Source organism: Marmota monax, unplaced genomic scaffold (assembly GCF_021218885.2).
Source record: "Marmota monax isolate L192 unplaced genomic scaffold, Marmota_monax_Labrador192_F-V1.1 WCK01_AAM20220418_F8-fsc00041, whole genome shotgun sequence".
Lineage (NCBI taxonomy): Eukaryota > Metazoa > Chordata > Mammalia > Rodentia > Sciuridae > Marmota > Marmota monax.
Window position 1 is genome coordinate 13,656,492 of NW_026695238.1, and position 15,713 is coordinate 13,672,204.

Here is a 15,713-nt window from a genome sequence, read left to right on the forward strand (position 1 = left end):
AGATGGAAGAAAGAATTATGCTACAAGGAAAAGCAAAATAGGAGGCTGTCCCTTTGGTAGTGGCAGAAAATAAAACCAACAGCGAGGAATCCAGGAATCTGACAAAATGAAACAGGTCAAAGACTTAAGGTCCTTCATGCTTTGTCATCACATTTTTAATCATATTCCTAATGGTGTTTAGGTCTTTTCTCAGTCCTGTGACCTAATGATTCATCTTGTTCTTCTTTAAAGGTCAAGGGCTTTTAACCTTTAAATAATGACATCTGGTCATTACTATTGTTAAAATGTTCCATTAAATTTTCAGAGTGGAAAGTTTTTTAGGCTAAAAATTGGCTGATTGAGTATTTCATTTTATTGATTTTTTTCAGCATAGCTGTATAGCCAGTTATCCTTCATCAAGTGTTTTGGTACTAAAAGTGCTTATGTTTGTAAACATTTTAAATTTTTATTTCTCAAAACAAGAATATTTTGGTTTCCCAATCCCTAACTTTTAACACTGTAATTTAATATTCTATGTAGTCTTTTTTTTTTTTTTTTTTTTTTTTAATAGTGGGTATTGAACCTAGGGGCACTTTACCACTGAGCTATGGTTCCCAGTCCTTTTTATTTTTTATTTTGAAATAGGGTCTTGCTAAATTGATGAGGTTGACCCACTGCGATTCTCCTGTCTCAGTCTCTAGAGTTATTGGGATTACAGGCCTCTGCCACCACACCTGGCTCTGTTTTCATTCTTTACAGTGAAAGCAGAATGGAAAAGATAAGGTTCCTTGTCCTAGTAAACAAGGTGCTCATTACCATTTTCCATTGATACAAATTAAGTAATAGAGAAAAGTGTAGGCTAGAGAACTTTCAATCTGCTCAGTAGGTAATAGATAGCTAACTTGCCATTAGGCACATGTAGATTTATAAGCCATGATTATATGGTGTGGAAACTGTCTATAGACTTGGGTTAGTTGTCAGTGCGGTGCAAGAAGGGAACATGAATGTTTGGTGGCATGAAATTTGGTGGTAGACACACTTTACAAAGGAAGTAACATCTGATCTGTTAATTAACCCACTGAAGCAGGGCAGAATGTCAGGAAAGAAGGCACAGAGCTTCAGGAATGTAAAGGAAAATGCAGATAATTCTGTAAAAGCACCTAAAAACTAATTTAGGACTGGGGACCATAGCTCAGTGGTAAAGTGCCCCTAGGTTCAATGCCCAGTACAAAAAAAAAAAAGATTACATAGAATGTTAAATTACAGAAAGAAAACACACCTTTCAGAGAGAGGTGACCACATTGATTAGATCTGTAATTGAATCTTATGTGGAAACTCCTGGTCTCCCTTGCACCTGAATGCTTGTTAAAAACATAGAATACTTAAATCTTAATAGTGATTATTTTAATGGAGGGAGCAAAAAGTTCTTTTTTTTCCTTCAGATGCCAAAAGTTCAATATAAATCCAACTGTAAACCATCCACGTTTGCATATCCTGCCCCTCTGGAAGTACCAAAAGAAAAAGAAAAAGAAAAGGTGAGTTCCTTGTTCCTTTGAGTAGCATTTGTTCCTATAGAGGACATGAATATTTCAGTTGGGTTTGTTTTAAATGACTTATGTTTTTAAAATAACATGTTAAAGTCTAAATTACACAAGAATATAAAGTAAAAACTCTTTCCTTCTCTTGGTCATCAAGCCCCACATCAAGAGCCAAGTCCTAGATAGTCACAACTTGTGAATCCCTATGAAAGTTTATGTGCACATTCAGAACTTTTTTTACACAACAAATGGAATCATTCTCTGAATGCAGTTTTACATATTATTTTTTCCACTTCAACAATATATCTTTAATGCTTTCAATGTATAAAGATTTCATTTTTTTCCCCAAAGCTTTAGAGCAGTGCTTTTATGTATGTGCCACCTGTTTTATAGTTCTTTATTTGATGTCCTTTTAAGGTTATTCATAATTTGTCACTACACAGATAAGGCTAGGATGAAAGACTACACATATAATACTTGTGCAAGTAAATCTATTGGTTTGAATCTTAGATGCAAAATGGTTTGATCAAAATAACGCAAGTTATTTATTTATATAGATATTAGCTAATTTGCCTTTCAAAATAGATACCAACAAATTGTATTCTTACCAATGGTGTTTGCAGTCATTGATAACTCTCTAAATACGTTACATTTGCCTGTCACGTTTTATTGAGCAAAATTATCTTTTTATGACATCTTATGTATAGGAAAGTTACTCTTTGTTTCAGATTAATGTTTCCATATTAGCCAGTTGTTGATTATTTGCCATAAATTCTGTGTGTAAGTAGGGCAATTATATAATTTGCACATTTGTGGGTGACAGGTAACGAATATCCTTTAGCAATAACATTTTGTTGCATCAGCTCCTTCAGACCTCCTCCCACCCCCTCTTTTTGGATCTGAAACAAAACTGGATGAGAGGAAATTTTATGTTTTCCCTTTAAAGCAAGAAAGATATAGATCGCTTTCAGAATAAATAACAATGGATTCATATCCAGGATATGAATCAGAAAAAAATAAAGTTATGTTGGACATCACCTCCAAGAGCTAAAGAGTCACCTGGTGATGAACGTAGTAAATTATGCTAATAGTGTCCCGCTTGCTTTTCGCATTTATTCTCTGATATTTTGTTCTTTATAATACATACTGCCAGAAAACAGGAAAGTATTATAGGACTGAGTTCTCTTTGGGCTTACATGATTGTATATTGGTAAGATTACAACAATTTACCCTGTTCACTTTCTCTAGGTTTCCACTGCTGTATTATCTATCACTGCCAAGGCTAAAAAGAAGGAAAAAGAAAAGGAAAAAAAGGAGGAGGAGAAAATGGAAGTGGTAAGTGGTCATCTGAAGTCCAGATTCTTCCTTAGTTGAACACTATTATCTTATTCTTAACTTCTTTCAAATAACCATCGTGTTTCCAGCATATAGAATTATATATACTTATAAGCCTCTAGAAACTATCTATTTTTAGGAAACTTAGAAGCACACAAATCAGGAAAGAAGGAGTTCCTAGAGAAAATGACAATTAAAAAAGGTTTTAAAGGACAGAGTAGGATTATTCAGCAGAAAATGAGATATTGGTAGGAGACAAAAAGGCCCTTTCAGGGAAACAATTATAATGTTTAAATAGACCCTCTTATTGGGCGCGGTGGTGCATGCTTATAATCCCAGTGGCTTGGGAGGCTGAGGCAGGAGGATCATAAGTTCAAAGCTAGCTTCAGCAAAAACAAGGCACTAAGCAACTCAGTGAGACCCTGCCTCTAAATAAAATACAAAAAAGGACTGGGGATTTGGCTCAGGGGTTGAGTGCCCCTGAGATCAATCCCAGGTACCTAATAAATAAATAAATGCACTCTCTCTTTATGATTTCTGTTTGTTTAAAAAAAAAAAAAAAAAAACTTCTCATCCTTTAAACCCAAGTTAAATAAACATTCTCATCCCCAAGCAGAGTTTTCTCCCTCCCTCATGTGAGTTTGGTATCATTTTAGTTGTACTTTCATTATGTCTACCACTACCTTTTGCTCCTAATAGTTACTCAGTAAACATTATTCAGTGATGTGGAACAGAAGTAAGCCTTTATTGAACTGCTTTCCACCCTTTCCCCCTTAGGATGAGGCAGAGAAAAAAGAAGAAAAAGAAAAAAAAAAAGAACCTGAGCCAAACTTCCAGTTATTGGATAACCCCGCACGAGTGATGCCTGCCCAGCTGAAAGTCCTAACCATGCCAGAGACCTGCAGATACCAGCCTTTCAAACCAGTAAGTTACCACTGGCTCTTAGCTAGAGGAGTCAATGGAATATTATCTCTAAGACAATGAAAAATTGATAGAGAAAGAGAAATCTCCAAAACCTTGCAGCAAGGTCAATAGTACTCAAAACTTCCTTTTAGCAAAAGAGAGAACATTCCCCTGTTTCATATACATTTGGGAGGAATTTTTTTCCTGTCTCTGTAAGTCTACAAATTCCTCCTCTCTTCTACTACAGACTTAGGCCATAGAAGTTCCTAATACAGCACAATAATTAGGAACATAGATCACAGAGCCACACATACTGTCTTATAGAGTTGCTATGTTATTTTTTTTAAATATATATATATATTTTTTTAGTTATGGATGGACACAATTATTTGTTTATTTATGTGCAGTGCTGAGAATCAAACCTAGTGCCTCACACATGCTAGGCAAGTGCTCTACCACTGAGCTACAACCCCAGCCCTTAGAGTTGCTATGCTATTTTAAATGTTTAGTGTTTAATAAAAATTTATTTTAAAAAAATGGAAAGAAACAAATATAACACAGTAATGACAATAAATAAAAACTGTCCCTGAGGAAGCGTAGACATAAGCAGGCTAAACCAACTACTTAAATGTGTTCAAAGAACTAAAGGAACTATGTCTAAAGAAGTAAAAGAAAATGTAAGAATGATGTTTTACAAATAATATCATTGAAGAGATAAAAATTATAAATTATTAAAATTATAAATTATAAAAATAATATAAAATTATAAATTATAAAAATAACCAAATAGAAATTCTGGAATTGAGAAGTACAATAACTATAATGAGAAATTTCCTAGAGAAATTTGAGTATGCAGCATAAAGAATGACAGACTCAGACTGGGGTTATGGCTCAGTGATAGACCACTTGCCTAGCATATGTGAGGTACTGGGTTCAATCCCCGGCATCACATTAAAAAAAATAATATTGTGTCCATCTACAACTAAAAAACTTAAAAAAAAAAAAAAAAAAAAAGAATGACAAACTCAAAGATAGGTCAATTGAGATTATCTCCTCTGAAGACCACAAAAAAAAAAAAATAAAGCAAAATTAACAGAGCCTCAGAGACCTATGAAACACTATAAACCATACTAACACATAATTGGAAGTAAGGAAAGAGAAGATGGAGAAAAGAGTAGAGGAATATTTGAAGAAATATCTGAGAGCTTCCCCATTTTTGATGAAAATCGAGTTGGTACATTCAAGCTCAATCAGTTCTAAATGATAAACTCAAGAAATCCACACCTACACACATACTAACCAAACTGTTGAAGACCATAGACTCTTGAAAGCGGCAAGAGAGAAGCAACTCATCATGTACAAAGAATCCTTAATAAGATCAGAAGATGATTTATCATTAGAAACCATATCAGCCAGAAGACCCTGGCATGACATATTCAAATACTGAAAGAAAAAGACTCAGCCAAAAATTCTGTGTACTGTCCTTCAGAAATTAAGGAGAAATTAAGATATCCTCAGATGAACAAAAAATTTGTTGTAGGCAATCCTTATAGGAATAAAGGGAACCTTTGGGCTGGTATTAAAGGACATTAGATAATAACTTATATCGATGTGAAAAAACAGAACACTAGTAAATGTAACTAAATAGGCACTGCATGTAGATAAATAAAGAAAATAAAGGTCCATCAACAAGTAAAAACTTTTTTTTTTTAAAAGAGAGATAGTATATATGCATTTTTTGTTTTTCTCTTTTTTCTCCTATCTGATTTAAAAGACTTCTACATAAAACAGTAATTATAACTAAATTGGTGGTGATGTGTACACAATATGTAAAGGTGTAATTATACATTATAATAGCACAAAGGAATGAGGGAACGTTAAATTAGCATTAGTTATACTAGAGATGGTAATTATAATCCTGAGACTTTAAGAAAATTACTCAAAAATATAAAGTAAAATAATAAGGGGACAGACATGATGTAATCCCAGCAGCTTGGGAGACTGAGGACAGAGGATGACAAGTTCAAGGGAGACGAAAATAGTAATAATAATATATAGTGAATAAAAGATTTTTCCCAGCTACTCAAGAGATTGAGGCAGGAAAATCACTTAAACCCACGTGTTAAGGGCTAGCCTGAGCAACACAGTGAGACCCTGTCACAAAAGAAAAAAAAAAAAAGTTTTTGTAATTTAAAGAAATGTGAAGCCAGGTGTGGTGGTGCGTTCCTATAATCCCAGAGACTGGGGAGGCTGAGGCAAGAGGACAGCAAGTTCCAGGCCAGCCTCAGCAAGTTATCAAGGCCCTGCCTGTCTCAAAACATTTAAAAAAAGTCTGGGGATATGGCTCAGTGCCCTTGGGTTTAATCCCCACTACCAAAAAAGAAAAAGGAAAAAGATCTCAAATAACCTTCCCTCTTATGAAAATAGAAAAAGAACTAGTAGTTAAACCAAAATCAAGTAGAAGGAAGATGATAAATATTAGAGGATAAATTAATGAAACATTGAGAAAACCAAAAGTTGTTTGTTTTTTAATCAGGAAGGAAAAGGGATATTACGACCAACCTTACAGAAATAAAAAGAACTATAAGGAGCTGGGTGCAGTGGTGCACACTTGTAGCCACAACAGCTCTGAAGGTTGAGGCAGGAGGAACACTTGGCCAACCTGGAGAACACAGTAAGACCCCATCGTGAAAAATAAAAAAGAAAGAATTAAAAGGGAATACACGAGCAACTGCGTATAAATAAGTTTGATAGCCTAGATTAAATTTTCTAATTCCTAGAGAAACACAAACTATAAAAAATGACTGTAGAAGAAGTAGGAGGGGCTAGGGTTGTGGCTCAGCAGTAGAGCACTTTCCTAGCATGTGTGAGGCACTGGGTTCAATTCTCAGCACCGCATATAAATACATAAACAAAATAAAGGTCCATCAACAACAACAAAAAGAAATAGATAGATATAGATATATATAAATAAATATATATTTTTTTAGAAGAAATGAGAGATCTGAATATACTTAATAATGAAGATGTTAACAGAAATCAGAAAATTTCTTACAAAGAAAAATTTAAAGACAGAGTGCTCACTGGTGAAGTCTATCAATGTTTAAAAACAAAAAGTTAATTCCAGTCTTTCACAAACCATCTTTAAAAGTAGAACAGGAACTCATTTTGTGAGGCTATTATTATCTTGATTGTAAAGCCAGACAAAGAAAACAAAAGAAAATTATAGACTGATCACCCATACTCATTGATTAAAGGATGTCAGTATTCTTCAGTTTTCCAGGTGTGGTAGCACATTCCCAGTGACTTCAGAATCAAAGGTAGGAGGGTTGCAAGTTCAAGGCCAGTCTCAGCAACATAGTGAGACCTTATCTCAAAATAAAAAGGGCTGGGAATGTAACTCAGTGCCAGAGCACACCTGGGTTCCATGCCAGTGCTGGCGGGCAGGGGGATCCTCAGTTTGACCTATAGATTCAATACATCCTTGTCAAATTCCCAGCTATCATTTTTATAGAAATGGACAAGTTGATTCTAAAATTCATATGGAAACACAAGACATCCAGAATAGCCAAAAGAATCTTGAAAGAGAAGAACAAAGCCAGGCGTGGTGTTGCATGCCTGTAATCCCAAGGGCTTGGGAGGCTGAGGCAGGAAGATTGTGAGTTCACAGCCAACCTCAGCATTGGCAAGGCGCTGAGCAACTCAGTGAGAGCCTGTCTCTAAATAAAATACAAAATAGGGCTGGGGATGTGGCTCAGTGGCTGAGTGCCCCTGAGGATACCCCCACCAAAAAAAAAGAAGAACAAAAAAACTGGAAGAATTACATTTCCCAATTTTAAACCTTTCTACAAAAGAACAGTACTCCAGACATATGTAGTACTGTTATGAGGATAGATATGTAGAGCAATAGAATTTAATTGAGGATCCAGAAGTAAACTCATATATTTATGGTTGGTGGGTTGGTTGATTTCTTTTGACAAGGGTAATAAGATCATTCAATAAGGAAAGGGTTTTTTTTCCCCAAGAAGTGATGCTGGAATAATTTTCTACTCACTTGTGAAAGAAAGAAGTCAAACCCCTACCTCACATCATATATAAAAATTAACTAAATGAAACAAAGAGCTAAAAGTATAAAACTTTCAGGGGAAAAAAAAGAATAATAATTTTCATGACTTTAGGCATTGTTTTCTTACAGGATACAGGTTGAATATCTCTTATCCAAAATCCTGGGACCAGAGTGTTTTGGATTTTGGAATATTTGTATATACATGATGAAATATCTTGGAGATGAGACTCAAATCTAAACAAAATTTTTTTTTCATGTACACCTTATACCTATAGCGCAAAGGTAATTTTTGACAATATTTTTAGCCTTCCCGCCTTTTTTACTGCAACCTATCACATATGATTAAGTGTGAAGTTTCCCACTTGTGGTATTACTCAATCAGATTTGGGAGTAGTTCGGATTTTTATATTAGCAATGATTGACCGTACATATCTAAGGCAACAAACCAAAGAAAAAGGAAAAAAGGATGGATTTGACTTTATCAAATTAAAAACTGTGTGTATTGGGGCTGAGGTTGTAGCTCAGTGGTAGAGCTCTTGCCTCACATGCGTAAGATTTGATCCTCAGCACCACATGAAAAAAATAAATAAGATAAAAATAAAGATATTGTGTCCATCTACAACTAAAAATATATATATTTAAAAAAAAAAACAAACTGTGTGTTTGGTCCTGTGGATAAATCTAGAGCCTTGCACATGTTAAGCAAACTACCACTGATCGACATCCTCAGTCCTTCAATTCAAAACTTTTGTGCTACAGAGTTCCCAGCAAGAAAGTAAAAAGACAGTGGGACAGGAGGAAGTATTTTCAGGTCATATACTTGATAACACCACTGTGTCCAAAATATACAAAGAACTCTTACAATTCAACAACAAAAAAAGGAAACCTAATTTATAAATGGAGAAATTTTTGGTTTTTGTTGGGAATTTGTGCACCCCAGCTTCAAATGAGCAAATTATTTAAATAGGCATTCACCAAAGAAGATTCAAGTGACCAATTAAGCATGTGAAAAGATGCTTAATATCACTAGTTGTTAGGGAAATGCAAAACAAAACCACAATGACATGCACAAGACCCTAGGTTCAACCACAATGACATCATAACCATTTGGTCTATTAGGAGATTCAAGTAAAGTTTTAGACCATTGAGGATTAGAACACTTTAAAAATGAATTTATATTGTTTGCAGAGATATAGGAATTTTAACTATTATATCCACTGTGGAAAACAGTTGGGCAGTTTCTCAAAAAGTAAAAGTAATCTTACCATATGACCTAACAGTTCTATTCCTAGGTGAAACGAAAACTCTATTAGTGCACCAATAAAAAAAATATGCAAGGAGGGGCTGGGGTTGTGGCTCAGTGGTAAAGTGCTCACCTAGCACGTGCAGGGCACTGAGTTTGATCCTCAGCACCACATAAAAATTCAAAAAAAAATAAAGGTATTGTGTCCAACTACAACTAAAACAAAATATTTAAATATTATATATTAAATAAATATATATGTATATAATATATATATATACACACACACACACATATATGCACGGAAATAAAGAACTATGTTTATACAAAAACCTATACAATAATGTTTGTATCAGCACTTTCATAGTAGTAAAAAAAAAATTCATCAGCTTATGAATGAATAATGTGATATATGAACAGAATAATATTCAGCCATTAAAAAAGAAAAACATACTGGGTGCTGGGGATGTAGCTCAGCTAGTAGCGTGCTTGCCTCATGCACAAGACCCTGGGTTCAATCCCCAGCACCGCCAAAAAAAAGAAAAACATACTGATACATGCTATGGTGTGTGCAAATGTACAAAATATGCTAATGAAAGAAGCCAGACATCAGAGGTCAGATGTTGTATGATCCTCTTTATAAGAAATATTCAGAATAGGCAGATCTGTAGAGAGAAATAAGTTGTTGTCAGGGTCTAGAAGAGAATGGAGGGTGGCTGCTAATGAGTACAGGGTTTCTTGTACATTGTTGTAGGTGTTCTTGAATTAGATCATGGATGTGGTTGTGCAGATTTGTGAATGAACACTTTAAAATGAATTTTATGTTGTATGAATCATATCTCGGTTTGAAAATGGAAAAGACTACCTCTGTGAATGTACAGTGAAGAAAGGGGTGCCCAGTAACTCACCCCCACCCTCAGTGACAGGTTCAGAACCTTCTCAGGAGGTTCATTGGAAAGTTGGGTAACATTCCTGCTCTGCTCCCTTTGCATCTTAAAGCAAAGGTGAAGAACTTGGCAGCAGGAAGTGTTCCATGGCCTGTGTCTTCAGTTGTCATCAGTGTTCCCAGAGAACAGAGTATCTTATTTTCTGTTTAAAGATGGTGAACTTTCTTAGCAACATACAGAGTGTTTATAAATCTAAACAGTGTAGAGCTATAAATAGTTATTTCTATATGTTGATTTTATTGCAGGATTTGAGTTGGATTATTTCATTCCTGTTAAGACTGAAGTAGTAGTAATAACCTAGAGGCTACATTATTTCCAAAAAATACGAAGTCATCTTATGAACATGGATATTTTTTCCTGTTTAATAGAAGATTTATCTCCATTTGGTCCATTAGGAGATTCAAGTAAAGTTTTAGACCATTGAGGATTAGAACAGTAGTTATATACTTTGATTGTTCCTGGGGAATAAAGGCAGAGTCTTCATAAAATGCATCCTTTTCAAGAAAAAAAAAAAAAAACTTTTATCTTTTTTTGGTAGTACTAGCATGCCAGGCAAGTGCTGTACCCCTGAGCTACATCCCAGACACACACACACACACGTACCTTGTTTTTGGTGTCAGGGATTGAATCCAGGGCCACTTAACCACTGAGCCACACCCAAGCCCTTTTTTATATTTTATATTTTATTTAGAGCTGAGTTGCTTGGGGCCTCACTAAATTGCTGAGGCTGAGCTTGAACTCATGATCCTCCTGCCTCAGCCTCCTGAGCTGCTGGGATTGCAGGTGTGTCACCACAGCCCAGCCATTTTTCAAATCTTATTTTGAGAAGGGTTCTCAGTAAGTTGCCTGGGCTGGCCTTGAACTTGTAAGCTTCCTGAGTAGCTGGCATTACAGGCATGTGCCACTGGGCCTGGCAAGAAAATCAAACTTTTTTTAAGGGACAAAGTTATAGATTAATGTGTGTAGATGTGTGTTTTGGGAGAAGGGAAATAGTTTAGGGATTCATGAAGGCATGCAGTTTTATAGCATGACAGGGCAGAGTCCTGATGAGTGAAAATCAGATTAGGTCCAACTGCAGAGATGCTCATACATATGTGAATCATCAGATTAATGTGCTCATGCTGCTTTTCCTTCCCAGTAATGTCCTTTGGTAGAATATGCTCTTTCCAGATGTGCCCTGCCACTGTTGACTAATTTAATTATAGAGAGCAGCTTTCCATTTCCTTTGACACAGGCAAGCAAATAGAATATGATTAGCACACAAGAGATGGGTGAATAGTTTGGTGTTTGGATTTACCTTCTGCTAATACACTGAGAGAGGCTTAATAGAATTGCTGCTGCTGACTCCTTTCTTTTTATTTCCCATCTGGTTTTTCATTGGCTTGCATTATAGGGCTTTATAGATTCACATGAAAACACTCAGATGTCTGTGGTATTTGTATTGTTTTCTCCATCATTCTGGAATTGCTAGAGAAAAATTCGGCTTTTCTTTTATAGATTCTTTGTCTAAAATGTGTCCATCTCACCAAGAGTGTAGATTAAACTAGGATCTTTCTCAAACTTCAATGTATTCAATATCAACTGGGGATCTTGTTAAAATACTGATTCTGATCATCCAGAGTGGGGCCACCTTTTCTGCATATTTAGCAAGCTACCAGGTAATAATGATGCTACTGGTCCAAGAACACTTATCTTTTCTTTTTTTGTTTCTTTGTTTTTGTTTTGTTTGTTTGTTTTTGTTTTCTTTGTCATTGAAAGTGATTTTTTAAAATATATTTTCTAACCTGGAAAGAAAACTTACCCCTTTTTCAGCCCCTTTCTATATACAAAACCACAAACTCAAAAATTAAGTGAAATTTCCAACATAAAGTTTAGTATTCATTACATATATTTACAGAGTACTTACTGCTCCATAAGCAAACAAACTAAATCTCTTCTCAGTGCCGTTTTAAAAATAATTGTGCATTTTTATGAAGATTTCTAATAGCACTAAAAAGTAATTCCACAGAATTTTTCAAAACCTTATCTCTGACTGGTGGAGTTTTAAGTATTTTAAGATTGCTATTTCACTTGCTATTTCTCTGGATATTCTAATGTTTGTAAAATGAACATATTTTGGGGTAATGAATATAATACATACAAAGGGACTATAAAAGAAATGAAATAATAGGGATGCTATTACAAAACTGGTAATATTTTATGATATGATAAATATTTTTTATTTAGAAATTGATGTTTTTCAGACTATTTCTACTACATAGGAGATGGCAAGACAGATGATCTTCCAGCCCATGTCCCAGAGTGACCAAGTAGCTTGCCACAGTTGTACTTCCTTGGTTCCCAAAGTAGATTCCAGATGCTCCAATTCCTAGAAGAACACTGTCTTGATTAGGAAGGCATTAGAATGACATATTGGGACATTAAGCATTCTACTAGTAGCCATACTTCCCTGTGGCTGGGAAGTTCTGCTGTTGAATTGGGATACAGCATCCATATAGAGCAGCAGCAGGGGTTATATCATCCAGAGACACTGTGCTAAACTTACCAGTACTCCTTAGAGGTCACAGTGATCTTTATCCTAGTATAGTTCCAAGTAGTTTAAGGTACACTTACCAAGTTAGAGCTCCATGGAACATCTTGAAATATTAGTGGAGCTTATGCTGCTTCACTCCTCTGTGCTTACAGCTCTCTATTGGAGGCATCATCATTCTGAAGGACACCAGTGAAGACATTGAAGAGCTAGTAGAACCTGTGGCAGCACATGGCCCGAAAATTGAAGAAGAGGAGCAAGAGCCAGAACCCCCAGAGCCATTTGAATATATTGATGATTAAGAACCAGAGGTGAGCGTTTAACAAAATTATGTTTATGAGGGGAAACCTCTTTGTTAAGACTTTAAAAATGTTTTGTGTAAGGACGTTGTTTTACTTCCTCTTGTTTTGTGCTTGGTCCTTGTTGACCTAAACAATATTAAACTTACCCCTTTTTCAGCCCCTTTCTGCATACAAAACCACAAACTCTCTTTTTCTTTGACTCTACTCTGTAGTATTCTACCACTGTTATTCAAAGTGGCTGCTCTGCACACTATTTTTAGAAGTTCATAGGGAGATATAGTGGTTGTTCCCGAATGTGCAACTACTCAGTACTTCTTTTATCCAGAAAAACTATTGAAAATAGTCAGCTGAACTGTGCAGTTTGCTTAGTGATGGCATGCTGTATAAGCTACTTGTGGACCAGTCATAATTTGTAGGCCAACATTGGTCCATAGATCACACTTTTGAGTAGCACAGGTGTAGACTTCTCCCTGATTCTTTTCTGACTCTTTTGGCAGTACTTTTGGCACTAAAACTTTAATATTTGTTTATTCAGTGGAGCTATTAAATATTTAGTGTACATAAGAATTGCTACTTTTAGGGACTTTGGTATCAATTAGACAATACCACAGAGCTTTATCCAGCTGAAAAATGTGATAATGCCAGTGTTCTGACAGTGTCGAAGAGGGTCTTTTGATTTGGAAGATTGGAATAACCTGCATGAAATTGTCACTCTTAATTCCTCCATTTCTTTTTAATAATCAACATACATTTGAAGACACCTATATGAATGACATGTAATCAGGTTTCTCTAATTCCACTAAGCTATTTTTATTCCACTCTAAGAAAAGCAGGAACAGTGTCATTTATTACAGTATGACAAAATTTAAAAGTACATTTGAAGGTCTGGTTGCAAATTTATCATGGTCAGTGTTACACATTGACTAGCAATTAATGAAAACTTTATAGAAATCTCTAAATATTAAACAAATACTCTGCCACAGATGGAAAAACATTCGTGCCTCAGGAGAATACGCATTACAGAGAGATTTATATTAACTTCTCTACCACGTGACAGTGTGGATGTGATGATCCTTCACAGAATTGAGTTGACTCATGGTAGCCCCTTTCAGCTTTTCGTAATACCTACTGATGATGTGTTTTGGTATATATAAAATGGCTTAGAGGTGTACAGCTGGAAATTGAATTTTTCTTACTTTTTCAAAGGATAAGAATGTTCCATCTGTTAGGAATTTAAAACTTGGTATCTTGGCACAAACTGTCATACTAGGATCGCAGAAGCAGGTTTGGGGGCTTTTTAAATAAAAAATAATGCCAGCTTCTACCACCATCCCTTTCCCTTTCCAGGATCTCATTTGCTCATCCAAGGATGACTCTCCAGGCTCATGTTGGAAATGCCTATGCAGAAGTTCTTCTGAGATCTGTTACTCACTGCATGTATCATTGCCTCTGTGCTGACCTGAAGAACCTTGACTCCAAGTCTTTGGTTGAAAAGAAGATGTATGACTATTTAGTGTGCTCTTTCACAGAACTTGGTTTTCAAATAAATATATTAAAATCTCCAGATGGACAAGACTTTCGTTGGTTTGTTTTCAGCCTGAGTTTTAAAATAAATCTAATTACCCACCATGGAATGCGAATTCTATATCCAAAGGCTAATACTTAATGTGGTAGGATGAGTATCCATGATTTTTATATTGATGAAAAACAAGCTGTTGGTGAGTTATAAACCATTTAAGGAGGTTCAGGCTTGTGTGTGACTCCGATACTATGTTTTTTCCCTGTACTCACTCATCTTTTCTCCTTAAGAAATAAATACATTTTAAACCATTTGGAAATCATGGAAAACTTAAACCATATTCAACATCCCCAGAATTCTCTGCAATTTTTAATGGGATGGAGGGGAGTGCTTACACTTATTGAAGACCTTTTAATGACCCAAGAGAAATAACTTCTGAAAAACAGCCTTTGCTTATTTTTTGTTGATCCTGTTAAGGGCAATAGGTAGAGATGATTTTGTTTCATTTAGCCACAGGATCTGACAATGTAACTTTTTTCCTTATCCCTTAGCCACTTTTTTCATGTTTTTTTTTAATTGAATTTAATTTTAAAACAATACAGAGATTTAAAGCATATGCAGTTTAATGAATTTTTGTAAGTACAATAATTTTAATTTCTACATTATCAGGACTTTCATGAGTGTTAGGGTTTTCGAATAAGCAAGCAGGGTCATCATGGCTGACAGTTACTCATCTCATTTTCTAGCACATAAAATGGATTTCTCACATCTGTTTAGGCCATAGTTGAATAAGAGCTGAACTTGAGAGGTTTTGTATTTTTGTGTTGTTATTTTGTGTTTTGATCTTCAATTACATATTTTTAAAAGTAGGTAACTTTGAAAATTTTACATGGATGACATGTGGTTCTTACCTTGGTTCTTTGACTTCCTAATTGAAGTCATAGCCTACAACTATTTAATGTAGAAATTAAAATTATTGTTCTTACAAAAATTCATAACAATGAACAACTGTTCTTAAGAGAAATAAACCCCTGGATAGATCAGCCCTAATGCATTCATCTGCCACAGCCTTCTTGATAGGTCTAGGTCTAAAGGTTATTGATTCCCAAGTATAGCACCACTTGGTTAATTTCATTGTGTCCCCTCCTTCGTAAATTCCTTGTTTCCTCAATATCAGATGATTCTATAAAAGAGATTATCTCATTTCCTAGCCTCTCATTAGATGAGTCCTTCCTGTTCAAGCTCCTTAATATTGCTTGCATTTTAGACAGTTATCTCATACATTTCCCTTAATACACAAAATATTCAAAAAACAAACCTCACAATGATGTCACTGTCCAAACTTGAGTAG

The 15,713-nt window shown here is 35.2% G+C and overlaps 1 protein-coding gene across 1 annotated transcript in view; it reads left to right on the plus strand.

Annotated features, from left to right (window-relative positions):
• Psmd1 (proteasome 26S subunit, non-ATPase 1) overlaps nucleotides 1-14,407 on the plus strand; it is a 92,820-nt gene extending 78,413 nt beyond the window's left edge. The window contains exons 21-25 of the mRNA XM_046439752.2: nucleotides 1,422-1,514; nucleotides 2,766-2,852; nucleotides 3,630-3,776; nucleotides 12,697-12,852; nucleotides 14,191-14,407. Of these exons, the coding sequence (XP_046295708.1) occupies nucleotides 1,422-1,514; nucleotides 2,766-2,852; nucleotides 3,630-3,776; nucleotides 12,697-12,843 (474 nt within the window). The 3' untranslated portion in view covers nucleotides 12,844-12,852; nucleotides 14,191-14,407. The remainder of the gene's footprint in view (nucleotides 1-1,421; nucleotides 1,515-2,765; nucleotides 2,853-3,629; nucleotides 3,777-12,696; nucleotides 12,853-14,190) is intronic.
• The last annotated feature ends 1,306 nt before the right edge of the window (nucleotides 14,408-15,713 follow it).